Source organism: Pristiophorus japonicus, chromosome 21 (assembly GCF_044704955.1).
Source record: "Pristiophorus japonicus isolate sPriJap1 chromosome 21, sPriJap1.hap1, whole genome shotgun sequence".
Classification (NCBI taxonomy): domain Eukaryota; kingdom Metazoa; phylum Chordata; class Chondrichthyes; family Pristiophoridae; genus Pristiophorus; species Pristiophorus japonicus.
In genome coordinates this window covers 21,583,854-21,607,416 of record NC_091997.1, presented here as the reverse complement: position 1 = coordinate 21,607,416, position 23,563 = coordinate 21,583,854, and the positions used below count along the sequence as shown (strand labels likewise).

At 43.4% G+C, this 23,563-nt stretch overlaps 1 protein-coding gene across 2 annotated transcripts in view; it reads left to right on the top strand.

The window, feature by feature from the left end:
• atxn7l3a (ataxin 7 like 3a) overlaps positions 1–22,745 on the top strand; it is a 40,891-nt gene extending 18,146 nt beyond the window's left edge. For both annotated transcript variants that reach the window (XM_070864458.1, XM_070864457.1), the window contains exons 6-13: positions 277–299; positions 419–464; positions 2,340–2,371; positions 11,035–11,103; positions 11,360–11,403; positions 13,409–13,480; positions 14,504–14,637; positions 17,983–22,745. In XM_070864458.1, coding sequence (XP_070720559.1) covers positions 277–299; positions 419–464; positions 2,340–2,371; positions 11,035–11,103; positions 11,360–11,403; positions 13,409–13,480; positions 14,504–14,637; positions 17,983–18,128 — 566 coding nt within the window. In that variant the 3' untranslated portion in view covers positions 18,129–22,745. The remainder of the gene's footprint in view (positions 1–276; positions 300–418; positions 465–2,339; positions 2,372–11,034; positions 11,104–11,359; positions 11,404–13,408; positions 13,481–14,503; positions 14,638–17,982) is intronic.
• Positions 22,746–23,563: the final 818 nt, after the last annotated feature.

Below are 23,563 nucleotides of genomic sequence, written 5' to 3'. Positions count from 1 at the left end.
AAACTTTATCGATACTTATTATCATTGGGCCTCAGCTTCAGATATACTCTGTGATGCAAGCTGTCTCTTTCCTTATGTTTTCTGACTGGTGTGCTTCAGTTTATGCCTTGATTGCTCTCTGGTTCGGTGTGTGCCACAGCTAATGTCTCATTCCATGCACCCCAAAATGGGTTCTCAGTTGACAAAATATCATCCTCTATGGCCTCCTTAAAAACACTAGAGTTTGGAAATGATGTTCTGCGTCAGCTAAGATTTTTTTTCTTTTACTTCCTCCAGCAAAGAAGAGAAAATCTGATAAGGTACGTACCGACCCAGGGTTATTTGTATTTCAGGAGGTTGAAGGCTTTTATTTGTTGCCCTGATGGTACAAAGCATCTCTGCTGCTGCTGCTGTTTAAAGAGCTGCTTCTGTCTTTTAGAATCCCAACTCGCCGAGGAGATCCAAATCTCTCAAGCATAAAAACGGTGAGCTTGTTTTTCCATAAGTGTTTCTGTCATTTTAAGAAATACACAACAACTATTGCAAACCTGGTACCTTTTATTTTGCACTTAGAGTTACATCTATCTAGGGGCTTTCCTAGTGGTTCAGCGTCTTAATTCAGTGTGTACCAAGGACGTACAGATTGGGAATATTCCTGGGTTCGATCCCTAATCTCTGCTATGTATCAAGTGGTTGGAAGAAATACAGTCCCGAGTTATGAAAGGCGACGTCAGCCACAGATCAAACCGTACAAAGGTTAAGGTTACTTCTGTATTTCTTTACCGTTTAAATAATGAAATACCAATGTTAGGAACACTAGAGCACAAGGCAGTATCCACATAACACCGAAAATCCATCAGAAAGTTAATAGCTCTCTAGCAGAAATTTAGTGGGCTCAGAATTAAACAGAGGTCTCAGTATTAGCAGCAGAAAAATGTAAACCATTCATCAAAGCACTCTCTTCCTCCTGCTCAAACTTTGTTGAAGAACACACACACACACACACACACATACACACACACATTCAGGTGAGCTCTCTGTTGAAACATCCAGCTTATAAACCATGTTTCTCTTTGAACTTTGCATTAACAATACCATCAGATTAACAGATGCTAAACGCAAATAACACTGAGCTTTGATGATTAGAGACAATCTTGCTTCAAATACATCCTGATACCTATTACCAATTCTTGATCCTATACTTGAAACAAGAAAAATCACTTTCTGTTGACACACATTTAAACATCCTGAATGTCTGGCACCAAAGAAATACTGCCCTTATGAATCAGCCGGCAGCAAACAAAGCTGTCTTCACCGAATTCTTCGATTCGCATTTCAAGCCAAATATCCCAAATCGCATGCAGTGAGTCCAGCCACACTGGAGCCAGGGGGGAAACAAACTTCTGACCAAAACGTTAACCTGCCTTTTCAACTTTTCGATGCTGATGATCCTGCTGTGTATTTCCAGAATGTTACGTTTTTATTTTAGAAATTGGTTTGACTTTACTTTAGGTTTAAAGAATGCAAATCATAACTGGGCATATTTTCAATTTTTGTCACAGATTGCAAAAATTGAAATAGTATTCCACTTCTCAGAAGATGAGCACAAATTTCAACAGCAAACACACATTTTAGAAACTAGCCAGCAGAGGAGGTTAAACACTATCAAATGGAGAAGGAAAACTACAATATTTAAGGGATTTAATGCAAACCGGGTAATGAATAATCAGTGTTCATTTAAAAGCAGACTTGTGGCTTTGCAGAAATGCAGCATGTACCCTGATGACTCATTAGGTAAATTTACTGGAGTGTGGCACATTTGATACCTGGCCAGTACTGAGTGGGGATGTTGAATTGGTTTCATGCCAGTGGGCTAGATGGGAACATTTGGCCCCGGTTCCGGTTCCTGATTGCTATTTTGTGATTTAAAAAAAAAAATTCATTCATGGGATGTGGGCGTCGCTGGCAAGGCCAGCATTTATTGGCCATTCCTTGAGAAGGTGGTGGTGGTGAGCTACCTTCTTGAACCGCTGCAGTCCGTGCTGAATTCTCCCCGCTGGATGTGCCTGTGTACGGATGTTGTGGATGACAGCAGGATCCAGCTCTGCCACGATTGTATGGATTGCTAATGTTCACACTGTAGGTTCATCCATGATAAGTGGCCACATGGGAAAGGCATCTGACACCTGCAGAAGTCATGGGGAAAGGAGAAAGATGATAAAACTTTTTGTTTTTAAATGCCATGTGAAACTGAGGTACATTTTCCAATCAGAGAATGAAGCGCTGCTTGCTCGTTTAGATAAAACCTTGAAGTAGATGAGTCAGCTTTTGATCAAATTATTTGTGCCATCTTTTTACAGGCGAGCTAAGTGGAAACTCAGATCCATATAAGGTAATAATGCACACTTCTGTTTTGCTTATTTGCTTGTGTGTATGGCTCATATTTCAGTGTGACTATTTAATTGAAATGTGGTGTATAAGAATGAGAAATGTCCCTTAAGCTGACCCACACACAGATGAATATAAAATGCTTCATTTCACTCCTTCATTTACGACCATTGTAGCTTGTATTTAACGTTAATTATGATTAAGTACTTACTTAATGGGTGCTTTTGGTAGTCGTGTTTGAGGAGTCTCTACTCACCAATGATATTGGCCATATTTGACGAGATTCTACTTGCTAGTGGATGTATTTGAGGAGGCTTCATTTTTTTTATTCAATAGCAGGTGCTTGAGTGGTTGCTGAACCAGTCCCAATTTGTGGCAACTTGGAATAAAGCCTCTTTCTCCATGGTTTCAGGGAAGTGACTCTGAAGGAACTGGAATTTTTCCTGCAGTTAGGAAGACAACCAGCAAGTCAAGAGTTGGCCATGTGGAAAGAAATTATTTTAAAGCCAGGGGACACAATAGAGCCGGATGCTACCAAGATTGCATAGCATAAATTTTCCCAAATGTTTTTTTTTGTCATAGTCGCTGTAAAGATGGTAAACAGAAACATAGAAAGTAGGTGCAGGATTAGGCCATTCGGCCCTTCGAGCCTGCACCACCATTCAATATGATCATGACTGATCATGCAACTTCATTCCTGCTTTCTCTCCATACCCCATTCCTGCTTTCTCTCCATACCCCTTGATCCCTTTAGCCGTAAGGGCCACATCTAACTCCCTTTTGAATATATCTAACAAACTGGCCTCAACAACTTTCTGTGGTAGAGAATTCCACAGGTTCACAATTCTCTGAGTGAAGAAGTTTCTCCTTATCTCAGACCTAAATGGCTTACCCCTTATCCTTGTGACCGCTGGTTCTGGACTTCCCCAACATTGGGAACAATTTTCCTGTATCTAACCTGTCCACTCCCGTCAGAATTTTATATGTTTCTATGAAATCCCCTCTCATTCTTCTAAATTCCAGTGACTATAAGCCTAGTCGATCCAGTCTTTTTTCATATGTCAGTCCTGCCATCCCGGGAATCAGTCTGGTGAACCTTCGCTGTGCTCCCTCAATAGCAAGAATGTCCGTCCTCAGATTAGGAGACTAAAACTGCACACAATACTCAAGGTGTGGTCTCACCAAGGCCCTGTACAATTGCAGTAAGACCTCCCAGCTCCTATACTCAAATACCCTTGCTATGAAGGCCAGCATGCTATTTGCCTTCTTTACTGCCTGCTGTACCTGCATGCCTACCTTCAATGACTGATGTACCATGACACCCAGGTCTCGTTGCACCTCCCCTTTTACTTAATCTGTCACCATTCAGATAATCTGCCTTCCTGTTTTTGCAACCAAAGTGGATAACCTCACACTTATCCACATTATACTGCATCAGCCATGCATTTGCCCATTCACCTAACCTGTCCATGTTCCCCTGCAGCCTCCTAGCATCCTCCTCGCAGCTTGCACTGCCACACAGCTTAGTGTGATTTGCAAACTTGGAGATGTTACATTCAATTCATTTGTCTAAATTATTAATGTATATCGTAAATAGCTGGAGTCCCAGCACTGAACCCTGCGGCACCCCACTAGTCACTGCCTGCCATTCTGAAAAGGACCCATTTATTCCCACTTTTTGCTTCCTGTCTGCCAACCAGTTCTCTTTCCACGTCAATACATTACCCCCAATACCATGTGCCTTAATTTTGCACACTAATCTCTTGTGTGGGACCTTGTCAAAAGCCTTTTGAAATTCCAAATACACCACATCCACTGGTTCTCCCTTATCCATTCTACTAGTTACATCCTCAAAAAATTCTAGATTTGTCAAGCATGATTTCCCTTTCATAAATCCATGACTTGGACCGATCCTGTCACTGCTTTCAAAATGCACTGCTATTACATCTTTAATAATTGATTCCAACATTTTCCCCACTACCGATGTCAGGCTAACTGGTCTATAATTCCCTGTTTTCTCTCTCCTTTTTTAAAAAGTGGGGTTACATTAGCTACCCTCCAATCCATAGGAACTGAACCAGAGTCTATAGAATGTTGGAAAATGACTACCAATGCATCCACTATTTCTAGAGCCACTTCCTTAAGTACTCTGGGATGCAGACTATCAGGCCCTGGGGATTTATTGGCCTTCAGTCCCTTCAATTTCCCCAGCACCATTTCCTGACTGATAAGGATTTCCCTCAGTTCCCCCTTCTCACTAGACCCTGGGTCCTCTAGTATTTTCGGGAGGTTATTTGTGTCTTCCTTCGTGAAGACAGAACCAAAGTATTTGCTCAGTTGGTCTGCCATTTCCTTCTTCCCCATTATGAATTCCCCAGATTCTGACTGCAAGGGACCTACATTAGTATTCACTAATCTTTTTCTCTTCACATATCTATAGAAGCTTTTGCAGTCAGTTTTTATGTTCTCTGCAAGCTTCCTCTAATACTCTATTTCCCCCCTCCTAATTAAACCCTTAGTCCTCCTCTGCTGAGGAGCCCATGGGAATGTGCCAAGACATTTTGACATGCTTACTCAATCCAGAATGTAAGTTCTGAAAGATTCTGCCATTAAGCTCATCAAATGAAATGTGTTAAACAAACATCTTGCTGAGGCCTCATTCTCAAGTCCTGAGAATCAGAGGCAAACTGGGTTAGAAACATAGAAACATAGAAAATAGGTGCAGGAGCAGGCCATTCAGCCCTTCTAGCCTGCACCACCATTCAATGAGTTCATGGCTGAACATGAAACTTCAGTACCCCCTTCCTGCTTTCTCGCCATACCCCTTGATCCCCCGAGTAGTAAGGACTTCATCTAACTCCCTTTTGAATATATTTAGTGAATTGGCCTCAACTACTTTCTGTGGTAGAGAATTCCACAGGTTCACCACTCTCTGGGTGAAGAAGTTTCTCCTCATCTCGGTCCTAAATGGCTTACCCCTTATCCTCAGACTGTGACCCCTGGTTCTGGACTTCCCCAACATTGGGAACATTCTTCCTGCATCCAACCTGTCCAAACCCGTCAGAATTTTAAACCTTTCTATGAGGTCCCCTCTCACTCTTCTGAACTCCAGTGAATACAAGCCCAGTTGATCCAGTCTTTCTTGATAGGTCAGTCCCACCATCCCGGGAATCAGTCTGGTGAATCTTCGCTGCACTCCCTCAATAGCAAGAACGTCCTTCCTCAAGTTAGGAGACCAAAACTGTACACAATACTCCAGGTGTGGCCTCACCAAGGCCGTATACAACTGTAGCAACACCTCCCTGCCCCTGTACTCAAATCCCCTCGCTATGAAGGCCAACATGCCATTTGCTTTCTTAACCGCCTGCTGTACCTGCATACCAACCTTCAATGACTGATGTACCATGACACCCAGGTCTCGCTGCACCTTCCCCCTTCCTAATCTGTCACCATTCAGATAATAGTCTGTCTCTCTGTTTTTACCACCAAAGTGGATAACCTCACATTTATCCACATTATACTTCATCTGCCACTCATTTGCCCACTCACCTAACCTATCCAAGTCACTCTGCAGCCTCATAGCATCCTCCTCACAGCTCACACTGCCACCCAACTTAGTGTCATCTGCAAATTTGGAGATACTACATTTAATCCCCTCGTCTAAATCATTAATGTACAATGTAAACAGCTGGGGCCCCAGCACAGAACCTTGCGGTACCCCACTAGTCACTGCCTGCCATTCTGAAAAGTACCCATTTACTCCTACTCTTTGCTTCCTGTCTGACAACCAGTTCTCAATCCACGTCAGCACACTACCCCCAATCCCATGTGCTTTAACTTTGCACATTAATCTCCTGTGTGGGACCTTGTCGAAAGCCTTCTGAAAGTCCAAATATACCACATCAACTGGTTCTCCTTTGTCCACTTTACTGGAAACATCCTCAAAAAATTCCAGAAGATTTGTCAAGCATGATCTCCCTTTCACAAATCCATGCTGACTTGGACCTATCATGTCACCATTTTCCAAATGCGCTGCTATGACATCCTTAATAATTGATTCCATCATTTTACCCACTACTGAGGTCAGGCTGACCAGTCTATAATTCCCTGCTTTCTCTCTCCCTCCTTTTTTAAAAAGTGGGGTTACATTGGCTACCCTCCACTCGATAGGAACTGATCCAGAGTCAATGGAATGTTGGAAAATGACTGTCAATGCATCCGCTATTTCCAAGGCCACCTCCTTAAGTACTCTGGGATGCAGTCCATCAGGCCCTGGGGATTTATCGGCCTTCAATCCCATCAATTTCCCCAACACAATTTCCCGACTAATAAAGATTTCCCTCAGTTCCTCCTCCTTACTAGACCCTCTGACCCCTTTTATATCCGGAAGGTTGTTTATGTCCTCCTTAGTGAATACTGAACCAAAGTACTTGTTCAATTGGTCTGCCATTTCTTTGTTCCCCGTTATGACTTCCCCTGATTCTGACTGCAGGGGACCTACGTTTGTTTTTACTAACCTTTTTCTCTTTACATACCTATAGAAGCTTTTGCAATCCGCCTTAATGTTCCCTGCAAGCTTCTTCTCGTACTCCATTTTCCCTACCCTAATCAAACCCTTTGTCCTCCTCTGCTGAGTTCTAAATTTCTCCCAGTCCCCAGGTTCGCTGCTATTTCTGGCCAATTTGTATGCCACTTCCTTGGCTTTAATACTATCCCTGATTTCCCTAGATAGTCACGGTTGAGCCACCTTCCCTTTTTTATTTTTACGCCAGACAGGAATGTACAATTCTTGTAATTCATCCATGCGGTCTCTAAATGTCTGCCATTGCCCATCCACAGTCAACCCCTTAAGTATCATTCGCCAATCTATCCTAGCCAATTCACGCCTCATACCTTCAAAGTTACCCTTCTTTAAGTTCTGGACCATGGTCTCTGAATTAACTGTTTCATTCTCCATCCTAATGCAGAATTCCACCATATTATGGTCACTCTTCCCCAAGGGGCCTCGCACAATGAGATTGTTAATTAATCCTCTCTCATTACACAACACCCAGTCTAAGATGGCCTCCCCCCTAGTTGGTTCCTCAACATATTGGTCTAGAAAACCATCCCTTATGCACTCCAGGAAATCCTCCTCCACCGTATTGCTTCCAGTTTGGCTAGCCCAATATATGTGCATATTAAAATCACCCATTATAACTGCTGCGCCTTTATTGCACGCACTCCTAATTTCCTGTTTGATGCTCTCCCCAACATCACTACTACTGTTTGGAGGTCTGTACACAACTCCCACTAACGTTTTTTGCCCTTTAGTGTTCTGCAGCTCTACCCATATAGATTCCACATCATCCAAGCTAATGTCTTTCCTAACTATTGCATTAATCTCCTCTTTAACCAGCAATGCTACCCCACCTCCTTTTCCTTTTTTTCTATCCTTCCTGAATGTTGAATACCCTTGGATGTTGAGTTCCCAGCCCTGATCATCCTGGAGCCACGTCTCCGTAATCCCAATCACATCATATTTGTTGACATCTATTTGCACACTTAATTCATCCACCTTATTGCGGAAACTCCTTGCATTAAGACACAAAGCCTTCAGGCTTGTTTTTTTAACACCCTTTGTCCTTTTAGAATTTTGCTGTACAGTGGCCCTTTTTGTTCTTTGCCTTGGGTTTCTCTGCCCTCCACTTTTCCTCATCTCCTTCTGTCTTTTGCTTTTGCCTCATTTTTGTCTCCCTCTGTCTCCCTGCATAGGTTCCCATCCCCCTGCAATATTAGTTTAACACCTCCCCAACAGCACTAGCAAACACTCCCCCTAGGACATTGGTTCCGGTCCTGGCCAGGTGCAGACCGTCCGGTTTGTACTGGTCCCACCTCCCCCAGAACCAGTTGTCCTTGTACCGAAAGTTTGCCATTTATGAAAGAGTTATTTACTTCAAATAGTTCAGTTGAAGCTTTGCCCCCATACTTGCTACAGTGTTAGCTAGTACCAGAAGTGAGATTGTGCCCTTATGAAATGGTTCTGTTTGGGTTTTGTCCAGCCCAAATGCTAAGAGACATTTTCAGTAACTGAGGACATGGTATTAACAGAGTTGAAAGTCTGAGAGAGATATAGAATCATAGATTCCTGCAGTACAGAAGGAGACCATTCGGGCCGTTGTGTCTGTGCCGGCTCTTTGAAAGAGCTATCCAATGTGTGATTACTATCTAGATCTTCCTCTTCCTCGAAGAATGGGGGACTCGATGGCTTGTACTATGTCCTACTGGGGCTAGAAATTAGATTTTCCTGGACAACACCAATTCTATAGAGGTGATTGCTTTGGGTAGTCCCAGGAGAAAATCCAGTGGGGTCATTGAGTAGCAGTCAGTGACCTAGGATTCTCTAGTTTCTCAATCAGAACTGAAAAGAGTTGATGCTTTTTACCAGTAACCAAATCCACAGGTTGGGCCAATTTGTGACCGATTTTGGAAGACCGTGGAAAGGGGCTGAAGGACTACAGGGTGTGTGCATGTCTCCCCCCCCCCCCGGCCCCTCTCTCGCCATCGGGCCCAGGACCACCGCTATTGGGCCCCCGCCGGCCGGGGGGGGTGGGGGGAGAGGTGGAGAGAGAGTCGGTGTCTCAGGTCCTGCTTCTCGGCACTACGTTCGTGGAATGAGTTGAGCTGCGGCGGGGGGGGGGGGGAGAGCGGGTGTGGAGCTTGATGGGGAGGGCCTTGTCGCCTGTCAGTCAAAAAAGAAGTGCAGTCTGGACAGGGGGGGCGCAGGGCTTGACAGATGCCTGTCTTGTCAAAATTGTGTAGTACAAATAATTACATCATCGGTTTAACGTCTCATCCGAAAGATGGCACCTCCGACAGTGCTGTGCTTCCTCAGCACTTCACTGGAGTGTCAGCTTAGATTTTTTTGTACTACAAGTTTCTGGGGTGGGACTTGAACCCACAACCTTTTGAATGCCACAGAAGATCTTCTGGTATTATTTGGAATGATTTACAATTCCCAAATTTATCTGAAAATCAATAAAATCTGAAATTGAAGACGCTTTAAGAACATAAGAAATAGGAGCATTCAATAAGATCATGGCTGATCTGATCATGGACTCAGCTCCACTTCCCTGCCCGCTCCCCATAACCCTTTATTTCCCTTATCGCTCAAAATTCTGTCTATCTCCGCCTTAAATATATTCAATGACCCAGCCTCCACAGCTCTCTGGGGCCAAGAATTCCATAGATGTACAACCCTCAGAGAAGAAATTCCTCCTCATCTCAGTTTTAAATGGGCAGCCCCTTATTCTGAGACTATGTCCCCTAGTTTTAATTTCCACCTTGTCGAGCCCCCTCATTATCTTATATGTTTCGATATGATCACCTCTCATTCTTCTGAACTCCAATGTGTATAGGCCCAACCTACTCAACCTATCCTCATAAGTCATCTCCGGAATCAGCCGAGTGAACCTTCTCTGAACAGCCTCCAATGCAAGTATAACCTTCCTTAAATACGGAGACCAAAACTGTACGCAGTATTCCAGGTGTGGCCTCACCAATACCCTGTACAATTGTAGCAGGATTCTCTGCTTTTATACTCTATCCCCCTTGCAGTAAAGGCCAACGTTCCATTTGCCTTCCTGATTACTTGCTGTAACTGCATACTAACTTTTTGTGTTTCATGTGCAAAGACCCCCAGGTCTCTCTGTACTGCAGCACTTTGCCATTTTTCTCCATTTAAATAATAATTTGCTTTTCTATTTTTTCCAAAGTGGATAACCTCACATTTTCCCACATTATATCCATCTGCCAAATTTTTGCCCACTCACTTAGCCTGTCTATATCCCTTTGCAGATTTTTTGTGTCCTCCTCGCAATTTGCTTTCCTGCCCATCTTTCTATCATCAGCAAACTTGGCTACATTGCACTCAGTCCCTTCATCCAAGTCATTAATATAGATTGTAAATAGTAGAACATAAAAAACCTGATCACAGCATATGATTAATCAAAGTCTCAGGCGCTCTGTGAACATTGCTGCTTCTGAAACTTGATGGAACTGATTTGCCTCTCTTCACACCCCAACTCCTGGGCGCTAATCAGTGGGAGCCAGAACGTGTGCTTCATCTGTCCGGCAACCGTTGCGGAAATGAAACTACTGCAGTGGCCCTGAGAAACCTGCAACGGCGATAATGGTCACTGGCTCTGGGACTTTCTTGCTGCTGACTAAAAGGTATCACCCAGAAGGTCTCCACCACCAATCCCCGCTTGCTGTCCCTGGAAGAAAAGGAGATTTGCCTTTTTTGGGGTCCTCTGGCCTTTTCCAATCCTTTACTCAGAGAGGGGCAGGGTGAAGTGCCTAAGGTCTACTTGTGGGATCACCTCAAAATGAGGTTTTGGGGGTGGAAATTGAGGCAGAAGAACTAGTGACATCCTTTTCCACCTCACTAGCCTGCTTGCCCTTTGTTTGCATCTGCTGCGGTTGCAAGCCTCTCCTCCTCTCTTCCACCATGCCCCCCCCCCCCCCCCAGCAGAAATCCTTGGACAGCATGAAGGGATACAGACCCAGCTTAGAAGCCGAGTGTCTCCCAGATGGATTGGGCAGGAACATGGGTGATTAGAACAGGGAAAGGCTGAAATAAGTCTTGGACCCTGCAGTAATACATGTCTCTGTTCTCCTCCAACACAGTACAATAATAATTCTGGCATCAACTATGAAAACCTGGGTCCTGAAGAGTTGCGCTCGTTGCTTACAACGGTGAGTGTTAATCGCCTGTGATAGGAGCGAATGATCTTGGAAAACTGGATAGCTCTTGAAGTACAGTGAAGATAATTTCAATGCCCGCAGTTACTTGTAAGTTATCATGTCCATTCACTTGTGAAAATACTCTCTAAGTTTCTTCTCCTCATCCGCCCCCCTATTTTCCACAGTGTCCAGTTTTATGTGAATGATCAGTCTGCCTTTAGCCAGATTCTGTGGGACATTCTCAGTAAATCTGTCTTCTCTTTTTCAGCAATGTGGAGTCATCTCAGAACACACCAAGAAAATGTGCACAAGGTAAGAACTGTACAAAATACAAAACAAGGCAGTCCAGTGATGGAGTCTCTGCAGTGACCACCATCCAATCATGTCTCGTAAGCTGCCTCTTGAAAATCCCTTCAGCAAAGATGGTTAAGTTCATGAGGTTTGATTCAGTGGCAAGTCATGGCATTGGCAATGAAGCGCACAGGAACGGCCCTCCTTGTACGGAATAATAAGGTGCCCAGCGGACTGGGACAGACAAATAGCACTAGCGTAATGGATAGTTCAGAAATGGGAGGGATCAGACAGGGAGCAAATGCGAAGCAGTCTAAAATGGGCTTGGAGTGCAAGTGCGTAAATGCACAGAATGCGATAAATAAGGTTGGTGAGCTGCGGGCACAAGTCTCCACGTGGGACTATGATATAGTGGGAATAACAGAGACCTGGCTCAAAGAAGGTATGAATTGGGAACTTAATATTTCTGGCTACAAGGTATTCGGGAAAGATAGGGATGAAAAAAATGGAGGGGGTGACAGTATTAATCAAATAAACTATTATAGCACTGGAAAGGGATGGTATAGTTGGGACAGAATCTATTTGATTATAATTAAGGAACAATAGAGAAACAATTACACTACTGGGTCTATACTATAGGCCACCAAATAATGGGTAGGAGAGGAGCAAATTGCAGAAAGATGCAAGAACAATAGAGTAGTGATAATGGAGACTTCAATTATTCTAATATAGACTGAAATAAGTGTTACGGACAAAGAGGGGGAGGAATTCCTGTAATGTGTACAAGAGAACTTTCTTGATCAGTGTGTTTCCAGTGTAACGTGCTGGATCTGGTTGTGGGGAATGAGGTGGAGCATGTTTTAGTGGGGAGCATTTGATAAACAGTGATCATAATATCAGGTTTAGAATAGCTATGGAAAAGGACCAAAGAACAATAAAGTGTCAAAATACTTAATAGGAGGAGGGCTAATTTCAGCGAGTATAAAGGGATCTGTCCCAGGTGGATTGGAATCAAAAACTGGTTGACAAAACAGTCATTGAACAATGGAAGGCCTTCAAAGAGGAGATGGTTTGGATATACTTTCCTACGAGGGAGAAAAGAAGGGCATCTAAAGCTTGTTCTCCCTGGATGACTAAAGATATAGAGATTAAAGTGAAACAGAAAAAGGAGACATATGACAAATGTAAGGTTCATAATACAGTAGAGAACCAAGTTGAATAAAGAAAGTACAGAGGAGATATAAAAAAGGAATAAGAGAGGCAAATAGAGAGTATGAGAATAGATTTGCGGCTAACATAACATGGAACCTAAACATAGAATTGTAAAAAGGTAGTCAAAGGATGGGTAGGGCCAATTAGGAACCAAAAAGGAGATCTTTTTGTGGAGGCAGAGGTTTTGGCTGAGGTACCAAATGTGTACTTTGCATCTGTCTTCACTAGACGACTGGAGACCAACTCTGCTGCACAGGCCTAGCACGCACACACACTCCTATTGCCCTTGGAATTCATAGGACGCAGTGTGGGTCTCACAGCTTCGCTGCTGGCTCGTGCTTTGCCATCCCTGGGCCCCGACCCCGCTGTTGTTATATGCTGCGCGCTCCTGGGCCACGACCGCTTCGCATCTCACCTTCGACCCGGGCCGCGACCCCGCCGCACATGGGCCGTGACCCTGCCGACCCCGGGCCCCGACCCCGCCGCTCCTGGGCCCTGACCCCGCCGTGACCCTGCCGCACCTGGGCCGTGGCCCCACCGCTCCTGGGCCCCGAACTGTCGCCTCTCCTCTGCCCCGAACTCTCACATCATCTCGGCCCTGACTTCGTCGTTCCTCTGCTTCTCGCCGCCTCTCCTCCTGCACCTGGATCCTGACCCCGCTGTAAATTCGATGATGTGGATGATGGGCGGTACCAGCAGGGGTAATTGCTATACACAGTACTGAGTAATCAGTCTCGATGCAGGCGCACTGCTGTATATGTATAGCACTAGATGGTATCTTTCTGTCTAACTACAGCTTACTATTGACTTTCAGATCATTGCGGTGCCCTCAGCACACAGATGAGCAGCGGCGATCTGTACGGGTCTACCTCCTGGGATCTTCAGTGTAAGTTCTGTTGAGTGTGGATGCGAAGTTAATACCGTTCCAGCAAGTTTGTAAGGAGACTTTTTAGGCTCTTACTTTGAATATCTACAATCACACGTTGGGATGTCTTAACTCCTGCAAATAAAACTGGGGGTTTTCAGCAAAAAATGTGACGCCATAGTCTGAACTGTTTAATGTGCGTCAACCCTGACATCCACCTACTCCTCAGATCTAGCTTTGCAGTGTGCTAAATAGCACTTGACATCATCTTCCTTCTACCGCCCATCAACAAAAAGAAAACAACTAATGAAAGGAACCTACAGTTTTTAATTGCCAAAAACGTATGACTTGCTCAGTGCTTGGTCTGAAATGCCTACATGATGAGCTGTCCGGAAACCATTCCACACATACTCGTACACATTATCACTGTCCCTTTAAGAAAATTGTCCTGAGACACGAGGTAGTGTTCTCTTGCTGTGCTCATTCTTGACCTCGTCCTTCTTTGGCTGGAAGAGAATGTACTGAGGTGAGCAAGAGCACTGAAATACAAACCAAAAGATCAGGATAAGGGACTTGTGAAATAAGTTACTATTCAAAAGGGAAAGCCATTGAGACAGACAATAAAAATGGATTCAAGAGATGTGTTTATTGAAAGAGAAGAGATTGAGGGATATGGTGAGAAAGTGGATAAGTGGGGTAGATTATATTAAAAGGACAGACCTATTGGTCCTGATGGCTTTTTTTTATTTGTAAGCATATTTGTTTCAATAATATAGCTCCAAGCCATGCCCGGTTTGAAAGGGCAAAGTGTGCTGCACTCAATACAGCAACACAGTCCACCCAAAAGAAGAAGGAAGCAAAGCAATTTAATCCAATCACTTGTGCAATGCAAATTAAATTTAACTCATTGGGGGCCTGGGTCTCTTCCTCTTGCTCAATTTCTTCTCCGTCACTACTTATGAACCGACCTAAGGAGGACAGTAATAATCACAATATGATTACACAATGGTGTGGTTGCTCAGACTGTCTCTTGCCTCATTTCAGATCCCTTCCGGAATCTGAAGTAAGTGTAGAAAATGAGAGTTACGACGCCTCGGAGAGCCAGAGTTTTATGAGCCGACTGCAGTGGGATGGCACATCAGATATTTCGCCTTCTGACTCGGCATCTTCCAAAGCAAGTGAGTGCCTTTTTGTGTTAATGCTTGGTAGTGCTGGACTATTGAAACCAAAGCCAGCATCAACAGACCAGACTTGTATCATTCTGAGGATCTTTTTGCTCAGAAATTTATAATTGTTTTTGAACAGTGGGACTGGCGCTGCTGCTTAATCCCTGCCTCAAATAGTGGCTTTTCTACTTTGGGAATAAGGCTATGGGGAAGATAATAAATTCACTATTTTCTTCCCTAATGTCAATACGATTCTGATCCATGATGTGGGATATGATTTCGTAGGTGCTGACTAGCCCACTGGTACCTTGCCAGGTGGACATTTTTGACCTGCGAGTCTTGAAAGCCTATCTTGACATTGGGAGCCTGAACCTGCCCAAGCTTACACTTTGAGGTAGTGATCAGAACTGGCTGATTCTCACTCCCAACCAAGAATACTGAGGCTAATTCTGACTTCAGCTGCCTCAAAGTAAGATCAGCAGAATTAGCACAGGCAAATCTGGGACCTTCGCTGTCTGTATAGCTCTGTATCACTGGGCAATGCATTTAATCACTGAGCTTCGGAATAGTGCTTTCTCTGTAAGGCGCATGCTTGTTTCCTGCCGTGTAGGCAGAGATTCTCCAAAATGACAAGTGACTATCACATAATACCTCTCCTGACATCAATACTGGAAGAGGAAAGAAAGAAAGGCTTGGATTTATATAGCGCCTTTCACGACCACTGGACATTCCAAAACACTTTACAGCCAATGAAGTACTTTTGGAGTGTAGTCATTGTTGTAATATGGGAAACGCGGCAGCCAATTTAGCACATAAGCAAGCTCCCACAAACAGCAATGTGATAATGACCAGATAATCTGTTTTTTTGTTATGTTGATTGAGGGACAAATATTGGCCAGGACACCAGGGATAACTTTCCTGCACTTTTACGTCCACTTGAGAGAGCAGACTAGGTTTTTACATCACATCCGAAAGACAGCACCTCCAACAGTGCAGCGCTCCCTCAGCACTGGTTGGGAAAATGTTGGAATCCATTATTAAAGAAGCAGTAACAGGACATTTAGAAAAGCAAAATTTGGTCCGGCAGAGTCAGCATGGACTTATGAAAGGGGTCATGTTTGACAAATTTGCTGGAATTCTTTGAGGATGTAACAAACAGGGTGGATAAAGGGGAATCAGTGGATGTGGTGTGTTTGGACTTCCAGAAGGCATTTGACAAGGTGCCACACAAAAGGTTACTGCACAAGATAAAAGTTCACGGGGTTGGGGGTAATATATTAGCATGGATAGAGGATTGGCTAACAAACAGAAAACAAAGAGTCAGGATAAATGGTTCATTCTCTGGTTGGCAATCAGTAACGAGTCGTTAATATAGATTGTAAATAGTTGGGGTCCCGCAGGACATATGATGCCAACTACCTGGGACCCCAACTATTTACAATCTATATTAACGACTTGGAAGAAGGGACTGAGTGTAACATAGCCAAGTTTGCTGACGATACAAAGATGGGAGGAAAAGCAATGTGTGAGGAGGACATAAAAAAGCTGCAAAAGGACATAGACAGGTTAACTGAGTGGGCAAAAAATTGGCAGATGGAGTATAATGTTGGAAAGTGTGAGATCATGCACTTTGGCAGAAAAAAATCAATGAGCAAGTTATTATTTAAATGGAGAAAGATTGCAAAGTGCTGCAGTACAGTGGGACCTGGGCGTACTTGTGCATGAAACACAGAAGGATAGTATGCAAGTACAGCAAATGATCAGGAAGGTCAATGGAATTGACTTTTATTGCAAAGGGGATGGAGTTTAAAAGCAGGGAAGTCTTGTTACAGCTGTACAGGGTATTGGTGAGGCCACACCTGGAATACTACGTGCAGTTTTGGTTTCCATATTTACGAAGGGATGTGCTTGCTTTGGAGGCAGTTCAGAAAAGGTTCACTAGGTTGATTCCGGGAATGAGGGGGTTGACTTATGAGGAAAGGTTGAGTAGGTTGGGCCTCTACTCAGTGGAATTCAGAAGAATGAGAGGTGATCTTATCGAAATGTATATGATTATGAGAGGGCTTGACAAGGTAGATGCAGAGAGGATGTTTCCACTGGTGGGGGAGACTAGAACTAGAGAGCATGATCTTAGAACTGAGATGAGGAGAAATCTCTTCTCTCAGAGGGTTGTGAATCTGTGGAATTCGCTACCTCAGAGAGCTGTGGAAGCTGGGACATTAAATAAATTTAAGACAGAAATACAGTTTCTTAAACGATAAGAGAATAAGGGGTTATGGGGAGCGGGCAGGGAAGTGGAGCTGAGTCCATGATCAGATCAGCCATGATTTTATTGAATGGCGGAGCAGGCTCGAGGGGCTGTATGGCCTACTCATGCTCCTATTTCTTATGTTCACTGCACTGGAGTGTCAGCCTAGATTGTGTGCTCAAGTCCCTGGAGTGGGACTTGGGGCCCAAGTTTCCTGAATTAACAATAATGGCGCTCACTCACCTGGACGCCCGTTTTGTTTTGGCCCCTCGGTGCTGAAAATAAAACAACAAAGATTTTTTTTCCAGTATAGGCATCTTGTGGCGCCGGTGCTCCCCGAGTCGATCTCGCAGGGCGGGGCTTCCAGTGTGCGCTTGAAACGCGCATGTGCAAAAAAAAAAATTATACACACTGCGCATGCGCGCGTATAGTTCATGTTCGCTTTTTAAATTCCCTAAAAGTTTATTTATAAGAGACAGGGAGTCCCTTCGGCCGGGGATAGGAGCGGGCCAGCGCGGATTTCTCTTAACTGCAGGTAAGGGTTTTTTCTACGGTGCGCCGGTTTGAAAAATGTTGTTCATGGTGAAAGTTGGCCTTATGCCCAGACATGGCGCATAACCTTTTAAGGTACACCAACGGCAGAATGTATGGCGCCAAACATTCTGGTGTTGGTAGTAGACGCCGGCGCCCCAACATTGGGGTATCTTTTAACTGAGCTTCAGCACCAAAAAAAATCGCTGGGCCCTGAAAAAACAGCGCCCAGTGCTGGGCAAAATTGGGGCCTTGAATCCACAACCTTCTGACTCCAAGGCAAGCATGCTAGCCACTGAGCCACAGCTGAGTGATGGCCCCACAGTTTGATTAGAATGCCTCGGACATTAGTGTCCTCCCAGCTAACTAGCAACGAACTCAACAAGAATTAATTTCCAGTAGAGAACCCTCGCAGTGGTTGGTATGAGGTTTCATTTGCCTGCTGTTGCTTTTGGTACCTAGTTGGCTGTGTGTGGAGCACAGAAGATGGCTTGCATGTTTTATGTCTGCGAAGGTACAAATGTCCTTCAGTATTCAGGAATCTGATGCTAACACGTTTTTTATTGTCCCGTGTGAAGGTACCAACAATTCTGACTCCAAGAAGAGCAAAAAAAAGAAGCCTCACCTTGGGCTCCCTAGTGCTCCTGGCATGAGCTCCAGTAAGAAGAAGAAACTGAAAGCACCAGCTCTGCCCACTCCCAGCATATACGATGACATCAACTGAAAGAAGTGGAGCTACTTTTATTTTCTTCTCCTGTTGTGTCTCAACAAGTTTCACGTTGGTGGTTACTGTGATGAGATGGCCATTGAACCGCCCACGTGCGAAGAAGGGTGGATTGGCTTCAAGACTGCACTTGACCCTTGGATGCCTGTGGTGCTGTAGACTGAAGGCTTCATTCCATGATGGTTGATATTGTCTTTTCCTATTTATTATTCAAAGAATGAGGGATTTTGCTGGGTGTACAAAGCTGATGAAATATTGCTGTTTGATTGCATTAATTGTGTATGGGTCTCTATGATGAATACTCATGCCCGAAGCTGCCACTCATTTCTGACCTTCCTCCAAATCAACCTCATTATCCCTTGTTTTGCCAGACCTGGCTATAAGTTTACAACTTGTCTTTTCCCTTTGTATAGAGTGCAACATTTTGCGATGCCTCACCATGCTGGTCAGAGCATTTGTTGTGCCAACTGTATGAGGTTTGTCGATTCAGCAGGGCAAGGGTTATTCACTGTGTAACTTTGTAGAGTTACTGTGTATTTATCGAAGGTTAGGGTTTCTGATCATTATATTCTTCAGACGAGCTGTGGAGAGCAGGCCAGCAGTCAGGATACGCGCAGCACATAGAATTCAAAAGCAGAGTCAGTTTTGAAGAAAAGACTTTCTCAAAGATTGATTTGATCTGATCATTCTGGTAAATTATGTCAGTATCACAAGCAGGAACCTTTTGCTGGCTTATCCAGACTGTCATTCAAAAATCTCTACGTTTGTCCAATGCACCTTTTTCGAAGCTCCAGCCTTCTCCAAACTTCCCACAAGATTCATTGAAATCTAAGTGTAAATACTGCAAGGTATTTATGTCTGACCTTGCAATAATTTCCAGGACGTCTGTAGTTTATGGGTTGTGAGGGGTTGACCACTGAACCGTGGCCCAGCCTTTCACTATTTGAATAATGGAGGCTGAGCAATTGTCATAATATGGACCTGAAGGACAGAGATTGATTTCTTAATGAAGCCAAGAACATGATGGTTTTTGTGCCGATTCTTGTGGGTTTCAAATGCAGTCTGGGTGTAGCAGGGTCAGTTTCTTTCAGCAATTGTCAGTTGGAATTGAGGCAAATGGCTGCCATTTATTTGCCAGTTTCGATTACAACAGCACAGCAGATGGATGGACAGCAGCAAACCTTGAAATCCCTTTTGGCTGACACCAAACACTTCCAAGTGGTCAAGACAGCAACTCATTGCAGCCTGTTTGTTACCTAGTGATCACCGTGACATAGCCTGACTCCATGGTCCTAAATATTTTGAACTAGTGGAATGACTACGATCACTGAAAGTGGCTACTGCTCATGCTGGAAAGTCTTTGTCAGCAAATCCTTGTGAAACTGCCTTTGTTTCCATTCTTACTGATAACACGACATTGGTCGGCCGAAATTAGGTACCCAGGTTGGAATGAGGGATACTTGGGGAAAGAAACCTTTAATTGTCATCATTTTTCAAAACAGCATGTCTTTTTGCGTATGGGACCAAATTGGAGTAGACATTTCATTGTGTTTACATCTGAGAAGCTGGAAATCTAGTTTTTTTTGTCAAAGTATATATATTAGCAAACCTAAGATGGGTGGGTCTCAATTGCTTCTTGACATTATAATCGTTGGGAGAAGTGGTCTGTGTGTTGCTTCCTGCCAGGCAGCATGATGTTGCCCAACACTAAAAAAAACATTGCACTTTACGTCTCTTTGTGTGTGTGTGCTGGATTCAGAAGGTTCTTCTGGAGTCGATGTGGCCCTTTCTCAGGGCCATGAGAAAAGAACCGACACAACTGTTGTGAAATGCTTTGCAGATGAAACTGAATGATCTGTCGCAGATTTCAAAGAAAGGAAAACAAAAAGAAAATCATGAATGAATTTGGCAAATGCCTTGCATTTGTATTTTATGTTGTAGCCAGCTGACCTGCGTAGCACATTGTGCGTGTTCTTTTTGAATCATTATGTAACATGACTAAAACTTGTGCTTCCAGTTTTGCTGCATCTTGACTATAAAAACAAAATATAAATCAAGGAATAACTGCAACGGAATGAATCCTTGCTATGCAGAGATGTTACAGTCTAATTTTGATAGACAAATATATTCCATACTGGGCCCTTGCAGAGCATGGACAAAAATGGCATATGATCAGGCTTTAATGGCCACTAATACATTGGCTATAATGTTTTGCTTCATTAAAATTGTGTGCCAAATGAATAATACGAGAGTTATGTTCAGTAATACTGTAGCAGCCAAATACGTGAGAGCTGTGGTCATTGCTTTTCATATTAGCAACTTTATTTTAAAGCAGAAATTTTAAATATCTTTCAATTAACCAGATAACGTTTGACACTTTTATTTCTGAATCTTTATATTTTACCCTTTGATTCCTGCTGCAGTTGGCAGCTTCCTTGCATCCCCTTCTTGGGCTAGGAAGTCAGGGCAGACCGAAGCAGTCAGAAGGGCATGCTCAGGATGCACGAGCTCTTCGGTTCCTGGGCGACCTGATCTTCCGAGAGAAGTGAGAGTGCTGGTCAGACTGGGATTTGAGATCCCTTTTAGTTCTAGAAGTGATTATTTGCCTTTTCTGTGTATTTGTATTGTAAGTTAGGGCTGGAGTACCACCTGCTGGTCAGAGAGGTCACAAGCCACTTATTGTATTTCCGATGGAGATTACAGCCGTACATCTTATGTGTGTTAATTTCTTAACAAAATACCTGCTCCAGTTTTCCACTCATTAGTTCCAACAGTTTACGCACCAGGAGATTGTTGTGCCTTTCTAGTGCAATACTTGGATGTGAATCAGAAGTTTGTGGGTTACAGTCCTGGGTCTGCCATTGTTCAGAGTTTAATCGATTTCCAACTAGGAACTGAGATAGAATGCTCAACCTTGAATGCAAGCTCTATTGCAACCTCAGAGGAAAAAGCAGACATTGTGCAGCATAGACTGATCATGATGAAGTCTCTGGCCCAAGCCAATTTGCCTCCTGCACTTAGAGGGGCTGTAGTGGCAAGTTATATAACCAGTCAGTTATGTAGGGTATATAATGGATTGCTGTGACGTGCAGCATCTAATGTTACTAAACAGCTTGGATGGAAATTGTTAACGCCAGAATCCTCTTAACGAGGGTACTGCTGGAACACTTTGAGGTTTGATGATTTTAAATATTTTTACAAACGGATTTGTGTCTTGATGTCTGAGTTTGTATTTACTTCTGAGTCGAGCTATAAGGCTGATGCAGGTTGTGCTGTTGTTTGTATAGAAACACATGCCCATAAACATTCTGTACTTGAAAATGGAATAGTCCCCTCAACGTAAAAGTTTCTTTCATTTTAACAACATTTGATAACTCATCAGGCTTATTATTTTTGTTGTTACATAAGCTGTACTATGCCTAGATAAGTCTAAACATCCACGCATATTTGTGATGGACAATAAGTAAAAGATCATTCATTTTTGAATGTATGTAGTGACTGTCTCTCGCCATACCGAGAGGCGGGAATCTCGCGTGCAATTCTCCACTTGAACACTGAGCTCACTTTTATGCGGAAAAGTACAGACATTTGGCGCTAGAGTCGTATACATCATGCCAGCGACCGCACACATTCTAGCACCAGATTTTACTTGCAATGATGTTGACGTTCCTATTGGTACTGAAGGCTTACTCATGGAGCGGGTGATGCTGGAAAGCTCATTCCATCTGTTTTTATGATTATTGGCACTGGCTTTTCTGTACTTTTGATGGTACACTGTGGAATATGGTGCCACTGCCAAGCATATCTATACTGTCTTGTAATGCTGGTTTGTCAAATTTCTTGTAACAGCACTGGTATGTGTCTGCATTCGCATTAAGTTGGTAGGCGTACTTGACACTGACAGATGTTCATATTACTAGTTTATTATTTTAAGTGAATACTGTGTGAATTTAGCAAGTTCCATTTATTATCAATCATCTGTGCTTCTGTTGCAGTGTAGTAAGGCCAGAATTCTTACATTGTACATGTGTAGGCAGGAAGTTGTGACCATGCAGACCCCATGAGCATGGAGGCAGAGTGATCCTGTAGACTTGCTATTTATAAGTGAGGATTAGTTAGCTATGCATACTTTGTTGTGTGGGACACAGAGCAGATATCTATGATTTCCACAGAAACAGCTGAAGACCCCTCTTTGTGTTTAATGAATCTTTCGATTCCCTCTGAAAAATGAGCACCCTTAATGTCAGCATTGAATTGGTAGAAGCTATGCAGCACTGAAAGCCTCCTGGCTCCCAATAGGTTTTTTTTGGTCTTTGGCTGTGAAACTGGAAACGCAAGTTTTATTTATTATTTGGTTGCAGGTTTGAGCAGGATAATATGTATAATCACGAGTTTTCGGGGGGGGGGAGGGAGAGAAACATTTGGCTCACAGTTTTTTGTGACTGTTGTGCAGTGACACTGAAATATGCATGCAGTTATATCTGTCAATAGGATCCTGTAAGTTTTAATTTTTCATACATATCCCTGAACAGAATGCTGGTTCACTGTATATTTCTGTAACCCATAGTGACTATGTGCTGCTTCACTGTAAATAAAGGTGTACAGTTGAACTCTGAATCTTGTGGCTTACTGTCTTTCTTGTTCTCAATAGTGCTGGTTACTGACCCAATTTATTTTCACCTGACAGATCTCTATTTGTGAGTAAAAACAATGTCACATCATAATGAGTCATGTGCATGCAAGTTTTTTTGTCATGAGATTAACTACATAGTAATGGACAAGTGATCTAAAATGGAAAGATTCTTGAGAGTGGGGGGCACTTGTCCCATCACTGTGTTTAAAAAAAAAATTCTCCACTGGACGCCCCTAGCAATGGAAAGAAAGACTTGCATTTATATAGTGCCTTTCTTAACCACCGGATGTCCCAAAACACTTTGCACTTCAACAAAAGCACTTCATTGGCTGTAGTCACTGTTGCAATGTAGGAAATGTGGCAGCCAATGACCAGTTTTTAATCATGTTGATTGAGATATAACTTATTAACCAGCTAGCCGCAATGCATATTGAGGGTTTGTCCTGCCCACAAGTTCATTAGTGGCAGTATTGCACTCTGGTACCATTCAGGAATCAAATGCTGTACTTTGTATTTCCACTCTTATGGTTGCATCACTCTTCGATATCTCATTCATCCACAATGCTATTCTCCATGGAACCGATTTTCCGAGTATGTGCTTTCAGCATAAAACCATAGTGACTGGCTGCTTATACTGGGAAAAATACAGGCAGGCTGCCCATAACTTTACAGCGAAGGTCCCTACCAATTCAGTGTACTCAAAATCAGCTCTTGTGAGTGTCAGCCAGCAGGTTATTTAAACTGTAAAGGGCCAATCACTGCTGAATCTGATTGCGTCCTGACCTGATGATGTCTGCACTGT